General features: G+C 33.7%; 1 protein-coding gene and 1 long non-coding RNA gene across 4 annotated transcripts in view; one reads left to right on the forward strand and one right to left on the reverse strand.

The window, feature by feature from the left end:
- Positions 1-77: 77 nt before the first annotated feature.
- On the forward strand, positions 78-23,045 carry PPP1R42 (protein phosphatase 1 regulatory subunit 42). 2 transcript variants are annotated; one of them, XM_058175700.1, is made up of 9 exons: positions 78-1,782; positions 4,946-5,104; positions 5,753-5,919; positions 6,279-6,417; positions 8,549-8,665; positions 12,651-12,768; positions 17,219-17,350; positions 18,001-18,130; positions 19,939-23,045. In XM_058175700.1, the coding sequence occupies exons 2-9, from the start codon at positions 4,976-4,978 to the stop codon at positions 20,015-20,017; spliced, it is 1,011 nt and encodes a 336-aa protein (XP_058031683.1). In that variant the 5' UTR covers positions 78-1,782; positions 4,946-4,975; the 3' UTR covers positions 20,018-23,045. The 2 variants fall into 2 exon arrangements, 1 of the variants encoding a protein (XP_058031683.1); XR_009154222.1 differs by lacking the exons at positions 78-1,782; positions 12,651-12,768; positions 19,939-23,045 and having other exon boundaries at positions 2,148-5,104; positions 18,001-18,126.
- The window catches only part of LOC131194567 (uncharacterized), a 32,093-nt gene continuing 13,454 nt past the window's right edge, over positions 6,296-24,934 (reverse strand). For both annotated transcript variants that reach the window (XR_009154225.1, XR_009154226.1), the window contains exon 3: positions 6,296-6,432. This is a non-coding gene — a long non-coding RNA (uncharacterized LOC131194567). The remainder of the gene's footprint in view (positions 6,433-24,934) is intronic.

Raw genomic sequence — 24,934 nt, forward strand, 5'->3', positions numbered from 1 at the left:
CCAAAACCATTTTTCCTGAACTGTGCCTACCCATCTACACAATCTCCCCTGCAGTGGAAATGCTTCTCTTTCAATGAATCCATGGTTTGGTTCACAATTGTTTCTCAAAGTCAAATCTTTCATTTATACAGGTGGCAGCACATACTTGATTGTGGCTTATCTTGGAAATTGAGTGGCTGGTCCTTGTTAGTATTTTGAAAAGAGAAAAAAGTACCTAATAATTCCAGGGCTCTTGACTAGAGTGAGAAGTTTAAAAAAATCATCCTGGAAGAATGCATAATATTCTGAAGAAACTGCATGGATGCAATAACATGAATCAAACTGAAATTGAGGGCATCTTAGTTTATGCACACAAAATATAAGTGCTAAATTTGTGAATGTTTTTTAGTTATTCCTTGTAAGCTTAATGCATTATCCTAGACTAGAATTTATAGGATAGCATTTAGTCACATCTGATGAATACCATCCTTTGAAGAGATGTAGAACTTTGGTTCTAAAGCTGTAATCATTCCTACACTGATCAAGCTATCAATGTATTTTTTGGCTTTAGCACTTCATGAACTTACATAAAGTAATTTCAGAACCTGAAGTCATTGGTGCAGGATACTCTTTCAGCACAGAAAATCTAGCCCTTCAGGAGAACCTCAGGAGAATCCTCAGGAGAAATTCACACAAAAAATCTTTACAACAAATTTTAAGTATTCTTCCAAACTTAGGATGTGAAAAAGGAAAAAAAATACCAATATTTCCTTAATTATAATAGCTTATGTATTATTAAGATACACAAAGTTATATTGTATATTGAAGTATACTTCTTAATAAGGTATGTATTGTGTGTATGTTTGGGAAACAACAAGAATACGATTGTATTCATCTCCTGACAGGTTTCTATAGACATCTAATTGGCCACCATAGGATCAGACCTTGGACTATATACCTTGGACTATGCATTGTCTGATTTAGCAGAACATTCCTTATCTTCTTAGCAGACAGAAAATCAGTTTTTACATGAACCAGAGTCATGCAATTGAGAAACGGCCCTGATCATTCAACCTTATTACATTGAGGGGCAAAGCATGAAGGTGGCAGGTTGTTTGGATTTATTGGAATATAAGTGAACTTGGTCTTAATCCAGGATCATGCTTTATTACTATCCTCATTGATGAGTGTTCTGTCTACAATTCAAGGAAAAAATGTAAAAGGTCTGTGTGTGATGCTAATTAATTGAGGAAGTTCAAGGAACGAGTGGATGCCAGTGTGATTATGCATGACTATTTATTTATAAATTCAATTTACATGATACCTAACTCCAATGATTCCAAGCAGCTTGCTTTAAACATAGAATATGAAAAACCAATAGCATAACTAGAACAACTAAGCAACCTGATAATGTAATTTTTTGGGCTGCAAAATTAAATTGACTAAACAATAAAATCTACAGGTGCACTAAATGGAATAACATCTCTTTCTAGGAAAAGCAACTACCAAAGGGAGGATTGGGCCCCTCGTTCCCATGAGCATCCCTGATCTTCCACCCATAATCCCCATGTCCCTGAAGAGAACCTGTTTTATACTGTACTACAGTATCGCCTCTTTCCCTATTCTTGAACAAACCCCATCTCTGTGCTTCCATCCACAGGAATCCATCTACAAGTGCAACACATAAAATTTTACCCAGAAGATACAGGTGCCTTCTGTGACTACTATGAATGAAGAACTTGAAAAGAATTCAGAAGCACTGCTCTGCCTACTTTATGAATATGCTTTTGTTCTTAGAAACAAGTATGGTTCTTTGAATTAAAAGAGCCATTTTTTTTCTCATCCACCAAGAGATCCTCAAACATTTGACATGGTCTTATCCTGGCTCCAAAGGGCTAATCCAAGCCCAACTGAATTGAAAAACATGTATAGTCTAATTTTGTGTATAACCCACATTTGGCTCATTATTTTACCCCGTTTAGCCCCTAAAAGTGAAACCTTTCGTGAAGACTAAAATTTGATCTGTCTGTAACAGGTCTCCAGCCTTGACACCTTTAAGACTTGTGGACTTCAACTCCCAGAATTCCTCAGCCAGCAAAGCTGGCTGAGGAATTCTGGGAGTTATAGTTCACAAATCTTAAAAGTTGCCAAGGTTGGAGACCCCACGTCTATAATGTGTGTGTGTGTGTGTGAAGCATATTCGTAGTAAGTCCTAATCAACAGAATATCTTTTTACTTACGTCTGAATAACAATTATTAACAGTATTTAAAGTATTAATGCCAGTTATCATATGATATTATAAAATATTAATGCCAGCCATCGTATCTATTATATGTATTAGACTTGTAGTTCTTTTTCTATTATTATTTTAGAAGCGAGCTCAGGACGTTAACAAAAAAACAGGGACTCGCAAAAAAAGGGGGGGGGCGCAATTTCCTTGGTGAGCTTAAATCATCACGCTGAGAATTCGGGCCTTCATCCGAACGGAACAAACCGCCCCCGCCACAGAAGAGACAAGGGAAGACCATTCCAAAGCAAGGCCTAATTCCGCTGCTCACGCCGCCTTTGTCATAAGGGCGCTCCGCTTGTCCCGCCTTTCGCTGAAGGTTTTTGATAGGTAGCTCCTTCTAAAGGCTTTCTATCTCTATAGCAACCCGTTTGCCGGCTTCTGTTTTCCTTTTTGCTTCTCTGGTCTTTCCGAGCTGAGGATCCGCCCATTTCCCCCCTTGAGGCTGAGGAGCGGGCGCGCTTATGTAGGTGGTTGCCTCAGACGCGATAGGGGTCTCGCATGTGTGGAAAAGGAGGCCGCGTTAGGATGAAGTGTAGGTTGTTAGCAACAAACTTCTCGGAACAAACAGTGCTATTGCCGCCTCCATCTCTGGCCTGCTCTGAAGCAATAGCCAGCTGAGGGTCCGGGTTGGGGGGGGGTGGGGTGAGTGGAAGACAAGTCGCCTTGCGAGCCTTGTAAGCTGTTTTTCATTGTCTTCCGAAAGGTAGCAATTAGAGAGTTGGAAGGGACTTTGGAGGTCATCTAGTCCAACCCCCTGCTCACGCAGGAGACCTATACTAAAGATTCGAACCGCCGAACTGCCGACCTTTCTGATCACAGAAGCGGGGAAAAGGCGGGTGTTTGTACAGTAGCACTATACCGAAACCGGTGGACCGGTTTGCTGTGTGCTTTTTTTTTTCTAAGCATTTCTCCCAGTCGTAGCTCATATCTGAAGCGATGTTCTGGAGAAAAAGCGGGGGAGAAGAGCTGCGGAGGGATGCCTTCCCTTTACGTTCGTTTGCTTTTGTTCTAAAATTGGGTCCCTCCATTCAGTCTGCCTACATGTTGCTTGCATGCTCTCAGATTTGTCTGAAACATGACAGTAAAAACAAAATCCTGTTCTCACATTGATAATTTGCCTATGCATCAATCTTAACTAAAAGGAGTTTTCTAAAAGGAGTGTGAATATTGGACAGGCTGTTTTGTCAGTGAGAAAATACAGGTTTTGTCATCTATTCATTTAATGCAGCCTTCAAAGAACATTAAAAGCCACACAATTCCCGGTCTTGTTTTGGAACTTTTTCTGCTTGGCTTTTCCTTAAAGGAAATAAGTTCTCCCCCTTAAATATAATCAAAACAGTTCTCCATCCTGGTATCTTCCGTGCCATTAACCTTTGATTTTCTTTGCATTGTTTCAAGCATTGGAATACATACAGAAATATTAATTTGTGCTTTTTTCTGTTCACACTAAGGCTTCCCTGCATTCATAATGGGGTAATGGGATAACAGATCTGAAACTGGAGTAAGAGTTCTACAGTACAAATTTTATTAGTTACTTTAAAATGCTTTAGAATGCCTAATAGAATTTCAGAAAACTGCTAGTAAGAAAAAAGGCATTATTGGAATAACAGGAAAATGGTTCATCAAGCAATGGGCAGTGAAAGATTGAAATGGTTCCATTCCAACCCCTCCCCTCATAGTACCTCTTCATCAGCATTTAGTAAATTACAAATTATTCGTAACAGTAATTTAGCAAAAAAATATTAAGATTTTGTGGTTCAGCATGTATGTATTCCCCGAATGTTCTTCAGATTATGGGAAAAATCAGTATGGTGATAATTGTGTATCAGGAAATTCTTCACTTTATAGTGCAATCTTGGGTATCTCTATGCAGAAATAAACTTAATTGATTTTATTTAAATTTACTTAGGGAAATATGTACCTTTTTAAACCTAAATAAACAATCAAAATACCGATAGAATTGAAATTTACTTTTCTGTACATCAATGTATAGTCTTCTAATAAAATATGACTTTGCACTATTGTAACTATAATAGCAATAGCACTTAGACTTATATACCACTTCACAGGGCTTTACAGCCCTTTCTAAGCAGTTTACAGAGTCAGCATATTGCCCCCAACAATCTGGGTACTCATATAATCATATATAATAATATGATTATCCATCCAAGTAAGATTAGGGACAAAAAATGAATTGTAAGTAGTACAGGTTGGAAATAATAATATCAATAATATACTGATACAAAAAAAGATTCTAGATCAGGCCAAAGGTCTATATAATAATATTATTTTTCATATTTAGTTAATCTAGATACATCATGGAAATTTAAAAGCAGAAGCAAGACATGGGAGTGATATCCATCTTCCACAGTTATACCTTAGCTCTTGTTACTGGGCATGCTGCTTTTGATTCTAGGGGAAGCATTGATAGACCCACAAAGTCAGCTAGCAAAAATATAAAATACAATTCCTGCTATCAGGAACATATAAAAATGTAATGCAAATTAGTGTAATGTTCAGTAGAAAGCATTATTTGATTTATGCAGAAAATGGCTAAGATAGTGTAAAGGAAATTTACTCTAATTAAAACATGTTTTAATAGTGCATGTTGTAGATAATATGTGATAATTAATGATGTGGCAGCATAGTTTACAACTGTTTATTTCTATTTTAAGGCAGTGGAAAACTAACTTTATCACAAAGTTATGGTGCGATTAACGTTGGAGCTTATTGCTAGAAGCCTTAATCAAAAGAATCGCAGAGATGAATCTTTGGCTCAACATCTGAGAAAACTAACACATCTGAAATTATCTAATAAAAATATAGATGTCATTGTAAGTAATCTTTCATTATGTAAAAATATAGCTTTTATTTTATATTTAATATTTAGCCAGTATTAAATTTATATTTTATATTTTGTTTTAATAAAGTTTCTAGTTGGAAATAAATTTCTGATTCTATTTCATGCCCTTGCCTTAATTAGTTTAATTTAAATAATATATATATATAATTTGTCTTTTATTGTTGAGCTGTTATTTAATTATTTGCAGGAAAATAGTTTGGACAGACATATATATGTATATAGACATTTATATAAAGCGTTCAGTATTTTTAAGTTAAATGTTCTCCAGAAATGGGATATTGTACAAATGCAAAATAATTATTTTCAGCATGAGTAAGAGTTTGGCACATTGAGAAAGATTTCTTTTTCTTTCAAATGAACCAGCACTCTGTGCTTAAAATAATTTATTGTATGCAAAAGTGATGTGTAACACAGCTATTCAAGGATCATATATTTAATGCATCTTTAGGTTATGTGGAATCTTTATCATGCATCCCAAGCTTATTCAACCGTATTCATGTATTTATGACTATTCTTAAAATTGCAGGTTTAACATAATTTTAGGGCTTTTGAAATCTTGCTGAAGCTGTTGCTCATCAGTAAATTTTATCAAGTAACATATATCAATTTTTTCTTGTAGGATGATCTTTCTTTGTGTAAAAATCTTAATGTCCTATATTTATATGATAATAATATTAGACAGATACATAACTTGGACTTTGCGACAAACCTAAGACATCTGTATCTGCAGAACAACTGCATTATACGAATTGAAAATCTAGAATCATTGATAAGACTTGAAAAATTGTAAGTGAAAAAATATGTTTCTGTTTTTATTGATTTGTGCATAATAATCTAAATTTTAAACTAATAAAATGGAATGAATATATATTTTATATGATGATATTTTGCACAAGCTTCATACAAACTCTGCATTCAAGAACCGAAGCTTGATAAACTTGAACATATAAGATATAATCACATTTTTCCCATAGAAATTAATTAATTTGTATTTGATTATTGGTGCAATATGTTATGCTTTATTGATTTTACTTCTGAAATAGTGAAATTATTCAGTAACATAATTGATTTTTTATTTTCCAGAAAATATGCATTTTAAAAGAAATTATAAAATGAAAGATCTTTCTATTTTGTTCTATTTCCAGATATTTGGGTGGCAACTGTATCACTGTAGTGGAAGGCTTGGAGACTTTAGAGGAACTGAGAGAATTGCATGTTGAAAGCCAGCAGCTTCCCTTAGGAGAAAAGCTCTTGTTTGATCCAAGAAGTCTTCATTCATTATCCGTAAGAACACTGTACCTGAAATTTATTTGGTGACAGACATTAATTAAAAACTGCTAACGGCTTCTATTGTATACTTATCCTGATACTGCGTAAATCAGGTTAATGTGCCATTTACTTTATTTAAAATATTTTTAAAACATATTAATAATAAAATTTAAAATTATTTTTTGTAAAGCAATCTGGTATATACTATATTTATTCCTCAGTTTTAATAATTAAACCTTACTATGCTTTCTGTATTCAGAAGAAATTATGAAAATAACAGTGCAGAATATTGTAACATTTTAGCGTTCTGTTACATGAGTCTCCCAGCTTTATGAACATCATACTATGCATATATATTTAAAAAGTAATTTTCTACAAAACCTATCTTAAATAATTTTAACTGGCCTAGCTATAACCTTTATTTTCTCCCATCAAAATTCATTTGTTTGTTTTTATTGCTTTTATTTTCAGTACTTTACTTGCCTATGATAATATGATTTAACCCAATCAACCTGACAATTACAATACTTTATAAGTATTGTAAACTCTTAGAATTTTTTAATGGTTTCATTTTATTATTACCATTGTGCTCATGAACAATTAGCTAGTGTAGACATATATGGATGATAAAGCTTGGAGAATTTATGTCCACACTGTAAAAAAATACTGCTTTAGATTCAACTAACTTTTTTTGACCCACACGCTAAAGTTTCTGGGCAATATCTAAGGATAATTAATATCTCCTCTAATACCATAGGATAAAGTGCATCATACATATTTTTTTTTTCAAAATCAGATTGTCTTGTCTACTTTACCTTTCTTAAAGCAAACAAAATTTCTAAGTATCTCCTGCTGTATAATATGGATGCAATTGTTCTTTGAGTCTTAATTAAAAGATATGTTAACTCTTATACAATATAATTTTCTTTGGAGATTTATCTGCAGAACTATCAGTATTTATTGGAAAAAAGACATTTTGCCATATTTTTCAAACAATATACTGATAATTGGAAGATATAATATTTTTATTTGAAAATTTATATTTTATTTTATATTACTGGTATTTTTTCTGAGGTTTAAATAACTGAAGCAAGGCATTTAGAGTATATCATATTACTTTACCTAACTTCCTTTCTAAAAATGAAAAGATACCACCTTCTTCCCCTTACCATGCACATCAAAATAGATTACATAAAACAGTTGGAAGAGGATTGTGTATTGAATTGTATCGATTTTACTAAACCTTTTAATAGTTATTTACTCCATTTTAACAAATCATTAACTATGAGTTTCAAGATTGTTTCGAACCAGAATTATAAGTATTTTTGTTGTACTGCTTAAGCTTTTGTACATTTAAGAAAATTTTACATTTTAATCAGGTTTTCTCTCAAATTTTCTCTCTACATGGGGCTCCCCTTGAGGTGCGCTCGGAGGCTTCAGTTAGTCCAGAATGCAGCTGCGCGGGTAATAGAGGGAGCTGCACGTAGCTCCCACGTAACACCGCTCCTGCGCAGACTGCACTGGCTACCTGTGGCCTTTCGAGTGCACTTTAAGGTTTTGGTTACGACCTTTAAAGCGCTCCATGGCTTAGGACCTGGGTACTTACGGGACCGCCTACTGCTGCCTCACGCCTCCCACCGACCTGTACGCTCTCACAGAGAGAGACTTCTCAGGGTGCCGTCCGCCAAGCAATGTCGGCTGGCGGCCCCCAGGGGAAGGTCCTTCTCTGTGGGGGCTCCCACACTCTGGAACGAGCTTCCCCCGGGTTTACGCCAAATACCTGACCTTCGGACCTTTCGCCGCGAACTGAAGACACATCTTTTTATTCGCGCGGGGCTGGCTTAAATTTTTTATCGGTTTTTAAATTTTTTAATATTAATATTAATTTTAAATGGGGTTTTAGTTCTCTATTTATCTTAATGTTTTCTAGGCCAATTATAATAAGTTTTTTAATACGCATTTTAAATTTGTATATTGTATTGTTTGTTTTTTATTTATGCCTGTACACCGCCCTGAGTCCTTCGGGAGAAGGGCAGTATAAAAATCAAAATAAATAAATAAATAAATAATAAATTAACTGCATACAATTGCTGCACTTGAATATTGTTTTGTATTTGGGATAAATATATGTTTTGGTTTATTACAGAAATCTTTATCAGTTTTGAATATCAGCAATAATAATATTGATGAATTAAGTGACTTATCTATTCTGGAAAATATTTCCCATCTTATAGCTGTTGACAACCAACTTCATCACATGAAGGTAATAAAAGCAATGCAAACTGATAAATTGCATAAATGAAAATAAATATTATTTCAATAATTGGACAAGAATTTTAACAATTGACAATCGCCTCTTGAATTATGGTATCCTTTTATTGTGCAAATTTTTATTTACAAATTTATGAGCAGATAGTTTTATGATAGATGAATCTTAAAAAGTTGTTGATGTTAAAGTTTAATACATTTGGATTATAGAGATTTCTAACACAGAAAATTGGGGGAAACCCTTCACACAGAATATATATTTACATTGTAAATATAAGACGACTGTAAATATTGTAATAATCTATTTCATATATTACTTCATGGATTAAAATATACTTGTATAATTAGATTAATTTAAATCCCCCCTAGCTTAGAGGCATTTCATTGAAATGAATAGATATTAATTTTAACTTCATATATAAAATTAAGCTTTTAAATTTATAACCTAAACAGGAGCAAAAAAGTTACAAAACTTCAAACAAATTGGACTAAAGCTAAGTGTTAAAATTGACTTTGAACAGAATTTATATTTTTGTCTTTCAGATTTTTTTAAAGTTTCTGGTTTGTTTTGGAAGTGTTTTAAACAATAGACCTTGCTAATTCTGTAAGCTTTGAAAATTACATCTAAATACATTTGTTATCAATTCAAAATGTTAGCTATTTCTATCAAACCAAATTGGACAAAGATTTCCCTTTTTTTGGGCATGTGTCAATGCATAACAGAATATTCTTTCTTTATACAATGATTTCTGGGTCCTTATCTGATGACTCATGCACTTAGCTTCTTATTATCACAATTTTCAGAATTTCAATTTGTTGCTAAAATCTCAGTAGCAAAGTCTACAACTACTGTTAAGTCAAACAGTACAATTTGGAGGGTGATGTTTAAGGAACTGAATTTTTAAACAAGTGACATTTTGCAATACTTAGAGAAGATTCCATTTCTTTATTTTTTTATTTCCTTTTAATTCCATTCACTATGATGTAATGTATAGTGCTTCTTATTACGTCATGTATACCGGAGAACAGGATGAAAGCAATGACATGTCCTAATTATTAGGAAGTTGTCTATCTATATCTCATAAATCCAGATTATTTTATAATACATTCAGCAATACAAGTCCTATTTATTTCAGAAGGCTTTGGTATTTTGAAGATTTGGCTGTAAATATTTAATGTATTCAACCTTTGCCATTATTGATTATGACACTAGATATCAAAAAGATGGATTCCTTCACTTCACAATTCAGTCAGGTACAAGAAAAAATATATAGATTTTTTGAAAGAGATAATGACAGACCGTCAGAATGATGACAAATTGCTATCTGCAGATGTAGTTAGCTATTTGAACTAGACACAGCCAATAAAAATTGGAGTGCATTGGTCAAATGTAGGTTTAAATGACTATCACTAATTGGGAAGAAGGCTATAGTTTGTGCTATGAATGACATCTGAGGCTTTTATACCCTCCCACCCCCATCATGAACCTAGAATACAATTTGCTTTTTAGTATTTTGTAGCAGACCTCTAAGTGATAACATGACATGATCATTTATCAAATAAAGACTGCCCAAAAAACTATGTAGTCCCTTTAGTATAGCTTATTGAAAGGATGTAAAGTGAAAGCAGTTTATTGGAGACAGGACAGCAGTGAACAAGTAGGGAATATCCAAAAGTAATATTTCAGCATAGAATAAGTGCATTCTTAGGTAAACTAGAGCAGTGATGGGGAATCTTTTTGCCATCGTGTGCCAAAAGCAGGGGGAGGGGGGGTCACACACGCTTGTGCCCACAGCCATAATTTAATGTGCCCCACTCCCCTGCAGATGCGTACATAATTCCCCCCTCCCCCCGCTTTGGCATGTGATGGCACGCTGGGCATGGTAGGCCAGTTTTTTGTTTTCCCCAGGCTCCAGAGCCTTTCTAGGAGCCTGGGGAGGGCAAAAATGGCCTTCCCCACACCCCCGGAGGCCCTCCGCAGGCCAGAAACAGCCTGTTTCCTGACTTCTGGTAGGCCTAGATGGCCCGAAAATCAGCTGGCCAGTGTGCGCATGCACACCGGAGCTGAACTAGGGTAATGCTCGGTGCCCATTGATATGGCTTCATGTGCCACCTGTGGCACATGTGCCATATGTTCGCCATCACAAAACTAGAGTAAAGATATTCTGAATAATTGATCAACAAACTTAATTAATGAAAACCTAAAAATTCTATGCATTCTTCAAAATTAAATGGATTTCAGAATTCCAAGAAATATACTGTTTTGAATTTTCAAAATAACATTTAATTGAATTAATTTTTAAGTACATTTTTAAATCAAATGTACAAGGTGAGGATGATACTATTATGTGTTTAACAAAGGCTCTATTTCATAGGTCTGGATAAATTTGTAAAAATAAAAAAGGGGATGATTGTGAGCAAAGGCAGCATTTGTTTATAAACTTTGCTTTAATTTTAGCCATTAAAAGCAAAATTGCTCAAACATACAGTTTTAAACCTAAATATACAGGATAAGGTATGTAGGTCTAATGTTATAAATATTAATTATAATAAATTTAATTTGCTTATTATTAATTAACATTTTTATTGACAAAAATAGCTATTTCATGCATCCATGAATTTACCAGGAATCAAACTCAAAGGAGACTTTATTCTTTTGCAAAAAATTAATTATATAGAAAGAAAATAGATTACAGAATGTCTTCTATAGTAAACTTGGCAAGTAGCACTAAAATCCTTTTGAGTTTTCATTTTTGGCTTGTTCAAATTGCAAATTAATGAATATCAAGTTTTATTCTTTTGAACATTCAGTTTTATTGATAATACTTCCTTGAACTTTGTAGATTTCATAACAAGGTGAATTTAGGAAAAGATACAACATAGAAATTATTTCAGAATAAATTATGTACGGTACATTCATATGAGTATTCCAGCATTTCAGATACTATATTAGTTTACCTATCTATATGTAACTAGATTGGAGATAATGTACAAACCAGTGTTGCATAATTCCTTTTAATGATGCATTTAAATTGAAATTATATTATTCAGCCTTTGTCACAGAAAGAAAAGAGAATAATTCAGTTTTCCCTCATTGTCTTTGCCAAATACTTGATAACCACCTTTATCAAATATCTAGACAGATAGAGCATAGTATATGGCTAAAGTGTTAGAAAGATCTAGGTTCAAATATACCCCAAACTAGTAGACAGATATGATAATTATACACAATGGTTGAGTACCAGTGGGATGGAGTTAGAATAAAACAACTGGAGGACTATAGGGAGCAATAGAGATTAAGAGAGGAATCTTCTACCTTTCTGTTCCATCAGTTTCTTTCAAAATCCAAACAAAAATATACTGATAAAGTATTACAAAATGTACCATTCTAAGAAGGAAAAGGAAGAGAAATTGTTTCCCAAACATTAGTTTCGTGTTTCTAACAATGTTTCCATAGTTTCTATAGTTTCATATATGCTGTGGTTTCTATCATATATGGCATTATTACAATTTGTGATACAAAAAGTATCCCAAATATGCTTTTTCTTGAATTTGTTTAGCTTGGTTTAATAATAATTTGTATTTACAGCCAAAAGATCTGAATAATTGTCCTATATTAAATGCTATTAGCTTCCAATGTTTACAAATATGTTTTTGCAAAATTTAGGGAGGCTACAGAACAGTGCAGTTAATGTTGGTGTTTTTTCTGGTTTACATTTATATTTAAACTTTCATGAGATAGTAAAAACACAACAATAGACTACAGTTATGAATAAAGAAGTAAAATAGCTATCAAAATACCATTTATGAATATTGTGGATAAAATGTATTTTTAACTACATGGATATTTGATTGTGTTATTAAATTTAATAACATCTTTTGAAATAAATGAAACATGTTACAACTAATCAAAAAAAGGTTTATAAATTTAGTTGTAATATTTTGACTAGATAAGTGGTGTTTTTCTTTGTTAATTCCAGGACTTGGAATTTGTTCTGAGTATATGGACTAAGTTATACAAAATGGAGCTGAATGGGAATCCTCTTTGTCATAAGCCAAAATACCGAGACAAAGTAATACTGCAGTCAAAATCTCTTGGTAAAAATATCTAAATTTCAGAGATTGTTCTTTCATTTCATATGTATTGATTTATTAGCCATTGATGCATGGACTATGACCCAGGAGTCAAGATCATTACACATGTTAAATTCCACTGTTTTCCAGTGAATCTGCTGCACAATATTTTCTCCAGTTGAAGCCATCTAATCCCACTTGCACTCAGTTCTGCTTCCCATCAATTCTGAGGCCATCCAAATTACAAAAACAGAAGCAATTTTATCTTATTTCAAATTATAATCTGTCCAATTATCAGACATGTTTTTAAAGTTATCTGAAAGCTGTATATTATTGTATATCCTGCACTTTGATAAAACTATTGTATCTTAAAATGAGGAGAGTCAGTCCATTTGAACTTCCATAAAATGAAACACTTCTTCACATATGGGGTCAGGATCAAAACAGAGCCAGTTTTAGAATGTCCTTCCAAAATCAGATTTAGAGATCTTTAAGAAGAAAAACTTAATCAAGCTTGTCTCTCCACTTCTTCTTCCTCATAAAGTTCTCTTTTGTGCAGTCCTGGACCAAACTAGAATTAAAATAATTATAAAAGAGGGCAATAATAAAATGTGTTACTGCAGAGTACCCAGCATAGTTATCACAGGCATTGATAACACTTTTGTGCCCAAAATCTTCCACTGAATATGAAACATAATTCCCTCAGAAGACTGTTCTATGTCTTGGGCAAGTTAACGGAAAAAGACATTTATTGAGGGCTTCACAAATTATCTGTGAGAGCCAGCATGTTCTGATGATTAAAATTGGACAGGCATCATTGAGATAGAGTTTGAAATATTCCATAAGATATAGGATCTAATAAAATTCCTAGTAATAGTTCCTTACTAAATTCCTAATAAAGATAAAACCAGTTATGTAATGCCTCCTGGTAGTTAATGTAACTGAAATACCACACAGGATATTTAGGGCGGGTCAAAATTTTCAGCTTTCAATTTCCAAACATTAGGGTGCTCAAAAGTTGTGACATGCTTTCGAGAGTGTAAAGATTGGCTACTTTAATATAATTTAGATATGCTTGGTAAGTAACTACATAAATACCATAACTTTTTAACATTTTGTTCGTTTCATTATACATTGTTTAAAAATAGAGAAAGAGGTAGGTGGAAGTAATATAAAGAGTTGTATATAGGAGCTTGACATTAGGTAAACCCCCCCCACTTAGATTGAAGTGGTTTCTAAACCTAATGCAGTGCAGTAATCTAAAACATAATCATCCAAACCTAATGCAGTGCAGTAATCTAAAATATAATGATCCATTCAATCTCCGTGAATAAAATCTAGCTTTCTATGTCTGATCATGATGTACAGTATCAGTATCTGGTCAAATGTGGTGTCTTGTGGTGGTCAGCCTGAGAAGCTTGCTGAATGACTTTATTTCTTCTCAACTTAATCTGTATCACAGGGTAGCAGGAGGGATGCTATGCTATGTCTGCTGCCTGAGGCAGGATATAAATCAAAGAATGCTATCCCTCAGCCCTGAATGTTACTAATATAACTGCTCCATCAGCTTTTACTTTCATGTATTTGTTTATACAATTTGCATAATTAAAGCTGTTTTTAAGATTATAAATAATGAGTAGAATTAGTAGAATTATAATGTGTCAGTAGATAAACTAGCAAATACGTTAAATTTTAGGAAAACAAATTGTTTCAAAATAATTTCCTATGAATTGGGGAAGACTACATCATTACAATACTAAGAACAGAAATTGTGAATATAAAAGAATTAGCATAAGGTACCAATAGAGGAAAACTTCTGTGCTGCAAAAAATTGTTGCTTTTGAAGATCAGCTTTACTTGGAAAGTTGCCTGATGAATTTCAACCCCTTTTTTCCCTACCTCTTTTGCATTCAATTTCATTCCTCCTCTTTTTATTTCCCCTTTCTCGTCATCATCATTTTGTTTCTTTTTCCTTTATTGTGTTTCTGCTAGACATATATCAACAATACTTCTGTATTGTATAATTTTATAAAATAAGTATCTTATTTTAAATGCAAATAATTAGTTATAGGTAGTCCTCAACTTATGACCAGCCGTTTAACAACAGTTCACAGTCATGGCTGCCTCAGAACGTGTGCTTTACAGTGCACAAAGTATTTCTTGCTTATAAAACACTCCACTAGCTCCTCCAGTCACATGACCACATTTTGGGCATTTGGCAATTTGTTCACATTTACAACTGGTTTTCAAGTGTCCTGAGATCGTGTGATTGCCATTAGCAATTTTCCCCATCTTTCCCCCAGAAAGTCAATGGAGAAGCTGACAGAGAAGGTTGCAAGCAGAGGGAGAGGAAATCCACCTGTGCACTGGTGAAATGGACCTCAGATCTGATGAAAACACGAGCAACTGCCATTGTTCTAAGCCTTTCAGAACTCTGGCATTCATTAGCATTTTAAAGAATGCCATTGTTTCACCCCCTCTGGAGGAGACAAAACTAGTGATCTCCAGCTTTCTCAGCCTTCTAGAAATCTCTCAATGTGCTGGAAGAACAGACCTCAAATCTGATGAAAATGCTAGCAAATGTCATCATTCCCATGATCATCCTATTTGGTGGTATGGGTAGAGTGCCCAAGCCCTCTCCCTGCCTCAACATACCCAGAAGGCCGAGGTCCTCTCCACGGCCCTCCATTTAATAACACACATAGTCGCTTAATGATTGCAGTCACCTCCCATCTTGACTATTGCAATGCACTCTAGATGGGGCTGCCCTTGAAAAGCATCTGGAAGTTCCAGTTTGTTCAAAACGCAGCGGCCCACATTTTGCAGACCTAGGACTGCAGATATGTCACCTCTCCTGGGGAGCTGCCTTGGTTGCCGATTTGCTTCCGGGTGCAATTCAAGATGCTGGTTGTCACTTTTAAAGCCTTTCTTGAGTTAGGATCAAGTTATTTGAAGGACTGTCTCTTCCCAGTTACATCCATCCAACCCACTAGAGCGGGGAGGCAGGGAATGTTGCGGGTCCCATTTCTTAAGGAGGTACCTTTGGTAGAACTAAGAAGAAGAACCTCCTCCCTTTTTTTGGAACAGCATCCTCACAGAGATTAGAGTGGCCCCCACTTTGACACTCTTTCACGGGGCCTTGAACACCTATTCTGCCAATGAGCCTGGGGAACCGAGAATAATGGAGCCCATCACGTGGCTCATTTGATTTTTGTTGTCACCAGGGGGGTGGGAGATTATTGCTTTATTCTTTTTATATTGAGTTTTTATTGTTTGCAAGATGCCCAGAGTCACTGAGGGTGAGTGGACATCCATATAAATCTTATAAATAAACAAACAAATATAAATCTAATAAATAAATAGAGCCAGAACTGCGGTCATTGAGTGAATCGGTCACATGGCATCTCATTTAATAACTACTACACTCAGCAATCAAGATTTTGGGCCTTTTAATCATAAATGGAGGATTAACTGGATTAATTCAATAAATAGTATACTTTTTGTCATGGCTTTTCCTTTGGAGTGTGGTTTCACACACATACATACAGTACGTACAGAGAGACAGAGTTAGAAAGAGATGTAGCCTGTGTGTATGCAAGTATATTACTTACATTTACGGTGTGTATGTTTTGGGGAAAATCTTTAGAACTTAAGTTGGAGTTGATAACTCTAGGCTGACAATTACTTACTACCAAGATTTTTATCTACATTTAATTATTTTTAATATCTTTCTTTGTGGGGGGAGTATCTTAAATTCAGAGTCATCTTTCTTTCCATTAATGCTATATTATTGAACAGTTGGCTTCTTCTTCTTGTGCCATATCCGTCATCAGACATTGGTGATCATGTTGGCAATCCTATTTTTATCAACAGCTGAAAAAGTGCTGTTGAGTTTTGTCCAAACCAGTCCCTTAGATTTTGAAGTCATGATGTTGTTCTTCTGCTTGGATCTCATTTGCCTTCAATCTTTCCTTGGAGGATTAAATGAAGTATGCTGTATTTTTCTGGGTGTCGCATCACATGTCCAAAATATTCTAACTTTTGCTTTTTTATGGTTTTGATGATTTTTCTTGGCTTTCCCAGGTGGCTTATATTGGGTTATATTACTAAAATTATATTTGACATAGACCACATGTATATCATTTATCCTGCACGGTAATTATAGATATCAGTCTAAGTGAGCAGCAGAGAGGTTGTTTTGCTTCTCTGTCTTTTTGTTATTGTAGCAACTATTTTACAGTTTTAAGGTCTATCCTTTTCACTATTGTACGATAACAAGATATTCATCAGTTGTCCAGCTCATACGTACTAGTACAGTAGAATTAAAGTCAAATGATCAAGAATTTGGTGGTTTTTCAGGTATAATAGCATTGATGATAGAAAATGAGCAATATCTTTGACAACAAAAATGCTGTTCTGCCTTCCTAAAAATATAAAGCTGTCTGTTAATTTACATATTACAACATTTCCTCAGAATTGCTGGATGGAAAAGAAATAAAAGAAATGGAAAGACAGTTCCTGACAAATTGGAAAGCCTCCAGAGATGCCAGGAAGAAAAACAAAGTAGAAAGCTTCATTAATGAGCATGCATCATATTCACCTTTTGGTAAAACAAACTATATCTTTTTAATTAATTACAGAATTACAGAAAAGAACAAGCTCCAATAAATTTGTCATAAGACAATTATGTTTTGAACATTTTCAGAATGTTTTAATGTAGAATAAAAGCATTATTTCCCAATACTATAATAATAGTATAAAGATGAATGAATAGCAAAGAGCCTTCATTAAAACATTTTGAAATAAATACAGTATTATAAAAGTGTATGGAGTATGGTTGCATGCTTTTAAATAATTTCATTGTTGGTGAGTCATACATTTAGTTATTGCATAAACACCTTTTAAATGTTTTTTCCCCGATTTAAAAATTCATCTCAGTTTTGACAATTTAATTGATAAAACAGTAACAAAGGCCCTTTTCCAGTAATTTTTCTGTTTCTTCCATTTTTATTGATTATCCTGCTGTGCTGGAATAATATTCTCAGGGACCAGGTGACATAAAATATTCAGATTAGTAACTTTTGCAACAGAACATTTATAAGCTGTATTTTTTATATACCAGTTATAAATTTATGAAGTTAGCTGTTGCAATTTTACTAAGATTTGAATGTAAGATTTGAATGTGCTCCTGTGTTAATTATTTTGTATACTTTAAGTAAAATTGAATACATGATTTTGTATCTTTACATCCTCTAGATGATAATGATGCAGAACATACACATTTTCCTATTTACCACTTCCCAGTCTCCAGAGAGATACACAGAACTCCTTATAATAAAGAATCTCAGCCAGTATATGAAGAAAACAGAAATAGTGAAAAAATCAGGTATGATTTCTGTAAAATACCACTGGAATCCAACCTCAAGTCCATGTCATTGTGTTAAATAACTACTGTAGTGAAGTTAGACACATATTTGAAATTAAAAATTGTTGTGTTTAAAACAAAACAAATATTAAAAAGAATGCACACCGTATGTTAATGTATTTGTGTGGGAATTATTCAAAAGCATTGCTTTGCAAACTGTCAACATGTGGAGGCAGAAGCTCTGAACAGCTCACTCAGTTGCTTTGAAAAACTGCTTCTGTTTCTCCACCTGAATGTGGGTGTATGCATAGGGAGCATTTCTGATGGAATCATTTATGGAGCGATGGGCAATTGTAGTGAATCAGGTTTTAAAACATTTGCTAGCCTTTCAAAGAATGCAGCTGCTTTAATATTTTACTCACAGTTTTGCAAAATGGTTCTTGTCTTTGTGTGTAAGAAATAGAACAATTGTAAAAATAAGAATTGGATTTTAAGAGTATCAAAAAAGAAGCTCTGTATACTACAATAGTGTAGAGGAAGCTATATATTCCACCTTCCTAGTGTATCATAGTGTGGTGTTCAAAACATTTTTTTCATTTATGTTACAGGTATTCTCAGGTTACAACCATTTGTTCAGCATCTATTTAAAATTACCATGGTACTAAACAATTGGTACATAAATGTCCTTGTAGTTTCAGCTGTCATAGCATTCCTGTAGTCATGTGATTGTGATTCAGCTCGTGATTATGACATTTCTGTGACTATGATCATGTGATTTCTAATACTCCCAACTAATTTTCCATGAAGAAATCAATGAGACACCAGCAAGAAGTTGGAAATTATAGTAATGTGACTTCACTTAAAGATGCATGCAATCCTTGCTTAATGACAGCAACAAGGAATGCCAGAATTGTTGCCATTGAACAATGCAGTCATGTGACATTGCCCTCAATTGCCACCCTAAGCTGAGGACTATACTATAGTATGTTTTTGAAACGTTATTTAAGGGATAGCTAGATGAAATTTATTTCTGTAGTTTTTTAAATTGGGAAATCAGTTCTGACAGTTTGATCCAAAGTATGCAAAAATACTTGGCTCCTTTAACTCTTTGAAGGTCTGGGGCAGGGGTAGTCAACCTTTTTATACCTACCACCCACTTTTGTATCTCTGTTAGTAGTAAAATTTTCTAACTGCCCACCGGTTAGTAGTAAAATTTTCTAACTGCCCACTGGTTCCATAGATTGGGTTTGGAGGGGTGGGGCGCCGGCTACCAGCTCTGCTTGTCTGTTACAGCTGGGTGGTGTGTGGGGGGGAGATGCATGAGCTATTCTGGGATGAGGCTCTTTTGTTTGCAGTCACACTATAGCGCCATTTAGTTTTACTTACATAACGTGAACTAAACTTATGTGCGGCCAATACAAATAGTATATTTTCAGAAATTTAAATTGTCACAGGGAATTTTATGAAAACCTAATGAAAATGTTTTTAAATAATGCTATGAAATTTTTTTAAAAAGTCAATTAAATTAAAAAAAAGGAAAGTGCTTCAGTATTGGACAAAACCTCTACCGCCCACCATGAAAGCTGGAACGCCCACTAGTGGACGGTAGGACCAGGTTGACTACCACTGGTCTGGAGGATAAACTTATGAAAATTGTAGGATGGTAACCTTAATTTTTTTTCCCACGTTAATTTTCCCTGTTATTATTTTCCAATGTACATAGAAATTAACAGAAACATTTTGACATGTTACTGGAGGTCTATAAAAGTTATTATTGTAACTAAATGTTTTATCCTTAAAGTACTCTTTTATAACATTTTGCCACACAGCTATTCAGCCTTGAAAGCTTCTCAAAATGAACAGAAAGACCTATTTGAACCTCATCTCCTTAGACAAATGCCTCTCTAAGCAGCTACTAGAAAGAAGTTCTTCTATATTATCATCAGAACAAAAGATATGCTTCAGAGCCAAACATGAAGAAAAATTGTTTTTTACTGCAAACAAAGTTGATATTTCACAGTCTAAAATATTTTGTATTATAGATCCAATGTAAGTTTAAGTTAAAAAAAAGGGTTAAAATAAGTTGACCTTATGCAAGTATGTTTTGATGTTAAAAGTAGTAGCCATCTTAATTAAACCACTGATTAAACTATCATTTTATCTAAGGTATTGGTAGACAATCATGAAATTATAACTACATTTACTAGGGCCCAACAGATTAATAAGAGCTTATAGCCAATGATTTGATATGGTACTACACCACTGGAAATGGGAAGGGTCTATGGAATTTAGGACATAATATATAATCTGTTCTCTGGATTGATCAGACAAAATACAACATATAATAGTCATATTGGAAAATATATCAACTTTTTCCTGTATTCTTAGAATAACAAGGGTACAAAGACATCATTTTCATTCAAAGTTTGACTTTTCCAGTCGTAATTCACAAGTGGAATTCAGCTAATGCATACAAACAGATCTAATGCATACAAACAGTACTCTCTCTGCCTTTGCCTCACTTTGATATCTGCTTTCAAAGATGGATGGAATGTAGCCAGTTTCTTTATGGTCTGCTAGATTAACTATCTCCCTGTTGGCATTAGCAACTGCTGTTTTAAAATCAAAGGAAGCCTATTGTAATATGTCAAAATTTAATTGCTATTAATTTCTAGAAGGGCTTAATCAAACAATTAAAATGTAGCTGGCCACCTCTCCCAGTTAGAAAACCAGTATCCTTTTTTGTGTGTCTTTAGATCTCAATCTAAATATCTGTGCAAGGTACAGACATCTCATGTATTGTCCATTTTACATAGTAACCTGGATGCCAATTCCTCTTTAAGTCACTTTGGAATCTGTCTCTCTTCAGCATTCCAATTTCTAGTTTTGCATACTACTCATCTATTTTTTTTTCTTGACCAATTTCCCTCACCACCACTGCTACTCTTTCTGTGTGAAAACTTTTTATCTGATTCTTTTCCCAGATTCCAGCTACTATCTAGTACAGTTTATATGTCAGGTGACAGAATGACAGATGGTACTTGCTTCCACCATTCTTTTGCATAGTGCCTGGGTCTGTGTGTACCGCCACAAAAGATACATGCAACTATGAGTTGGTATCAATTTTTAACCATCAGTGAACAAGTTTTCAGAATTTTGGGATTAAAAATGTTTCCCATTCATGATCTAAAGAAGTAAAACATTCATTCTACATACAAATAATGAACTCATTTTTAAGTACCATATTTGTGTAGCCAAAATCATAACGTAGACAAAAATATGGTTTTGGAATATATGACTATATAATGCTAAGATTTATAAATACACCTAATAGTTCAAAGAGTTTCGTGAGAATTAGTGAGAACAACTAAACAATGAGAATTGAATAGAATTCTGACTCCTTAGTTAATGAGGATCAGAAAAAAATGGAAAAGTATCTGAAAACTTGGTTTGTTATGCTGGTTAGCTTGTTGCTAAACTAAAAAAAATCTATGTTACATGTTATTTTGTTATTGGTTTATTTTGCATATTAATCCATCACATAATCGAATTAGATCATTGGTTAATAATAATGCTAGTATTATAGCAACTTGAAAAACTTGTTCTTTTTCCACTTACTTCAAGAACAAAACCCGAGATACTTTATGTTTGTGGAATCTACTGTTACCAGATCCAAACCTATACTTGATTTTATCAGTGTCTTCTTACACAGTATAAAAGTATGAACTTCATTTTATTATTTTAATTCATGGTTATCAAAACTCACGGCATCACATGATGTATCATGTTTTCCCCCTTCGCTAAAATAGTGGTGGGCGTGGCCAGCACATGACGCATCCAGCCCGCGGGCCACAAAATTGACACCCCTGCTTTAATTAATACAAGAAGTTCTTGTTTGTAAAAATCTGGTCTTAAAACTTAAATCCAAACTAGATTAGTCTTACTTTCCTATAGACTGTAATTATGAAAAAAAGAAAACATTCCCTAATTGTTTTTTCATTGGATAAGAAAAAATAGGATCTGTATTTTAATGTGAAATTTCAGCCTTCCATAACTTTATTTCAGTAAAATGTAAACAAAAGAAGATGCAAGTTATCTAATAGAGCCAATTTGATGTTAATGGTTAAGGCATCAGGCTTGAAACCAGGAGTCCATGATTTATAATCTTGGTTTAGCCATGAAGTCATGTAGGAGACTCAGGCTAGTCTCTCCCTCTTAGCCCTGGAAGGGAGACAATGGCTTCTGAAATCTTGCCAAGAAAACTACAGGAGCTAGTCCAGTGATTAGGAATCAACACTGACTCAAAGGCACGTACACAAACAAGTTATTTAACATGACTCACAGTTTAAGTTATCCTGAATTCATATTTGTATCACAGTCCTCAGTGTGCTTTGGAAACATAATTCAATTATTTTAAAGAGACATGATACCAAATAAATGTGTTTAGAAAGGTGTACTAGTTGGCTTGAATATAAAATATAATTTGTCTTATTTCAAATTATAAGTCCCAACATTATTTGTTTTGAAGGAATTAAATTTCCATTACTTAAAGTTTTGTTGTTTGCCGTTGAAACCAGCATGTACTTTAGGAGGAATTAACATAAGAACACTGTGTCTTTAGGATCATAATATTTTAACAGTATTCTGCACTTTGCGATATGCCTTTTTTCTCCAGCAACTTAAAATTTTTACTGCAAGTTTAAACTTTCCATTTTCTTGGCTAGCATAAAGGGTAGCTAATAATTCAGCCCTTATTTTTCTGCCTTCCTAGGACAAAGATTTGATTTATTGTATCTATGTTATCTCACACTCAAAAATTCATTCCCAGTGCTTGGTTGGTATAACCCTGCCTATTTATTTTGAATGTCTCTTCTCATTAATGTCTTTGATCTGTAATTCCTAGCCAACCAAATGTAATTTTTCTTATTGTCAGATATCCTCATAAATATATTTTGTTGTGGAACATTTACATCTGTGTGTGTGTGCATTAATGGCAGAATCCTAAATTGATGTTCTATGAATCCTATAAAATTTGCACAATATTCACTATTCATTCAGATATGAATATGGAATCACTAAAACTGGCTGGCCAGTGATTAAATATACTAACATTCACTATGAGATAGATGATATTACTGTATTAAACTATAGCTAATTCGCTATTGGCTATTTTGATATTATTTTTATTTAATTATGAATAAAGAAGTGAAAATTTGAAAGAACCAGAAAAAAACTATGACTTTGCAGTTTGAGAAAACAAAGATCAATATTAGCAAATTCTGAAAATAATAATAGGGAAAAACACTGTTGTTTAACCTCTTGAGTCCAATCTTTAAATTACTTCCCTCCAGCAAAAGGTTACTATATCCTAACCTAAACAATTTTCCTGAAGAGTAATTTTAATATTGGTATCTAGAGAATACTGTATAAGCATTGCTTCCATTGTACAAATGCCTTCCAGGCCTCTACTAGGAAGATGATTAATTCATAGTCCTTGCAACTATTTCCTAGTGGAAAGTGAAATAAAGTGCCAGTTAATGGCTTATTGAGAGCGTCCATTATTAAGAGAGTCAATTCACATCTTGTTTTGCATGATTAGGAAGCCTGGCTTATTGCCAATTTTTGAATTTATAGCAAATGTATCAGAACACTCTATGTACTTCATAGGTGGGATATTAGCTTGCAAAACATGTTTTCCCCTAGATAGAATAGTATGAGCACATATGAGATAAAAGTAGAGTATGATTCTGTGTCAGGAACACTGGCCAAATGGGCCAAAACTAACATCAAAACAGACACTCAAAACTGGCAATTTGAGTTCAAAGAAGCAGCATATGTGAGGATGCACATCTGGTTTATCAGCAACTCTTACAGAAGCTGTATGTGCTAATCTTCATACCAGAGTTCAGCAGTGTAGCTCAAGTTGTCTAGCATTTAACCAGGAATAGGCTTTCTCAACAGAAAACTCAAACAGTCTAATCTGGAAGATATATCTTTTTTGTAATATATTATTACAAACAGAAATTGAGCCATATAAGATGACTATTTGCTATCTGCTATAAAAATAAATCATGACATTTATGTAACTTTGTGTTCAGAGTTTAAACTCCGGTGGGTTTTTTTTTTCCTGAAGTGATTTATTTTCAAAAACCTCAAAATTTTAACATTTTAACAAAGGTGTATATAGACTTTCTATATCCACTGTATATTGTATGTCCATAAAGTCACAGGAATTTAGCAGTATTCACTTATTTTAGGCATGCATGGAGTTATGCTATTAAGTATATTAGCAAGTCTTCACTGAAATCAATGAGATGGAAAAATATTTAACTGGTTGAATAGTGTCAAAGTGTCCATTATTTGAATGATTGCAATACTTGCTTGGTTATTTTAATAACTTTGTTCTGATAGTCCAATAAATATTTAGATAACATATTTCAGCTCAGTAATCTCAAAAATAGATTAATTTCTACTCTTAGTTTTTCTTATCACTGATTTACATTCAAGCAATTATACTTCATGAAACTGGAATTTTGCTGATCCCATTTCAGTGGCTTTTCTTTCAAATGAATAGACAACTGTGGACAATAAATGCAAACTTTTTATATATTTAACATAATTCATCAAAACACAAAGGTAAAATACACAGATCAAATAGAAAGATAGCTATTTCATTTTGTAGCAATGAATATAATACTTTCATCTAATTTGATACCATTGTCGATAAAAGGAAGCACTTTAGAAAATAGAAACTAAATGGAAGGAAACTATACTTACAAGAATGAAGTGAATTAACGTTAAATTTCAGTTATTTGCTGTGAATAT

This window comes from Ahaetulla prasina, chromosome 3 (genome assembly GCF_028640845.1).
Source record: "Ahaetulla prasina isolate Xishuangbanna chromosome 3, ASM2864084v1, whole genome shotgun sequence".
In the NCBI taxonomy this organism is placed as follows: Eukaryota; Metazoa; Chordata; class Lepidosauria; order Squamata; family Colubridae; genus Ahaetulla; species Ahaetulla prasina.

Excerpts from the sequence above, each read along its gene's own strand:
- PPP1R42 (XM_058175700.1), top strand. The coding sequence starts at position 4,976 with ATGGTGCGATTAACGTTGGAGCTTATTGCTAGAAGCCTTAATCAAAAG. Across the intron at positions 8,666-12,650 it reads ACCAACTTCATCACATGAAG|GACTTGGAATTTGTTCTGAG; the intron begins GTAATAAAAGCA and ends TGTTAATTCCAG. Across the intron at positions 12,769-17,218 it reads ACTGCAGTCAAAATCTCTTG|AATTGCTGGATGGAAAAGAA; the intron begins GTAAAAATATCT and ends ACATTTCCTCAG.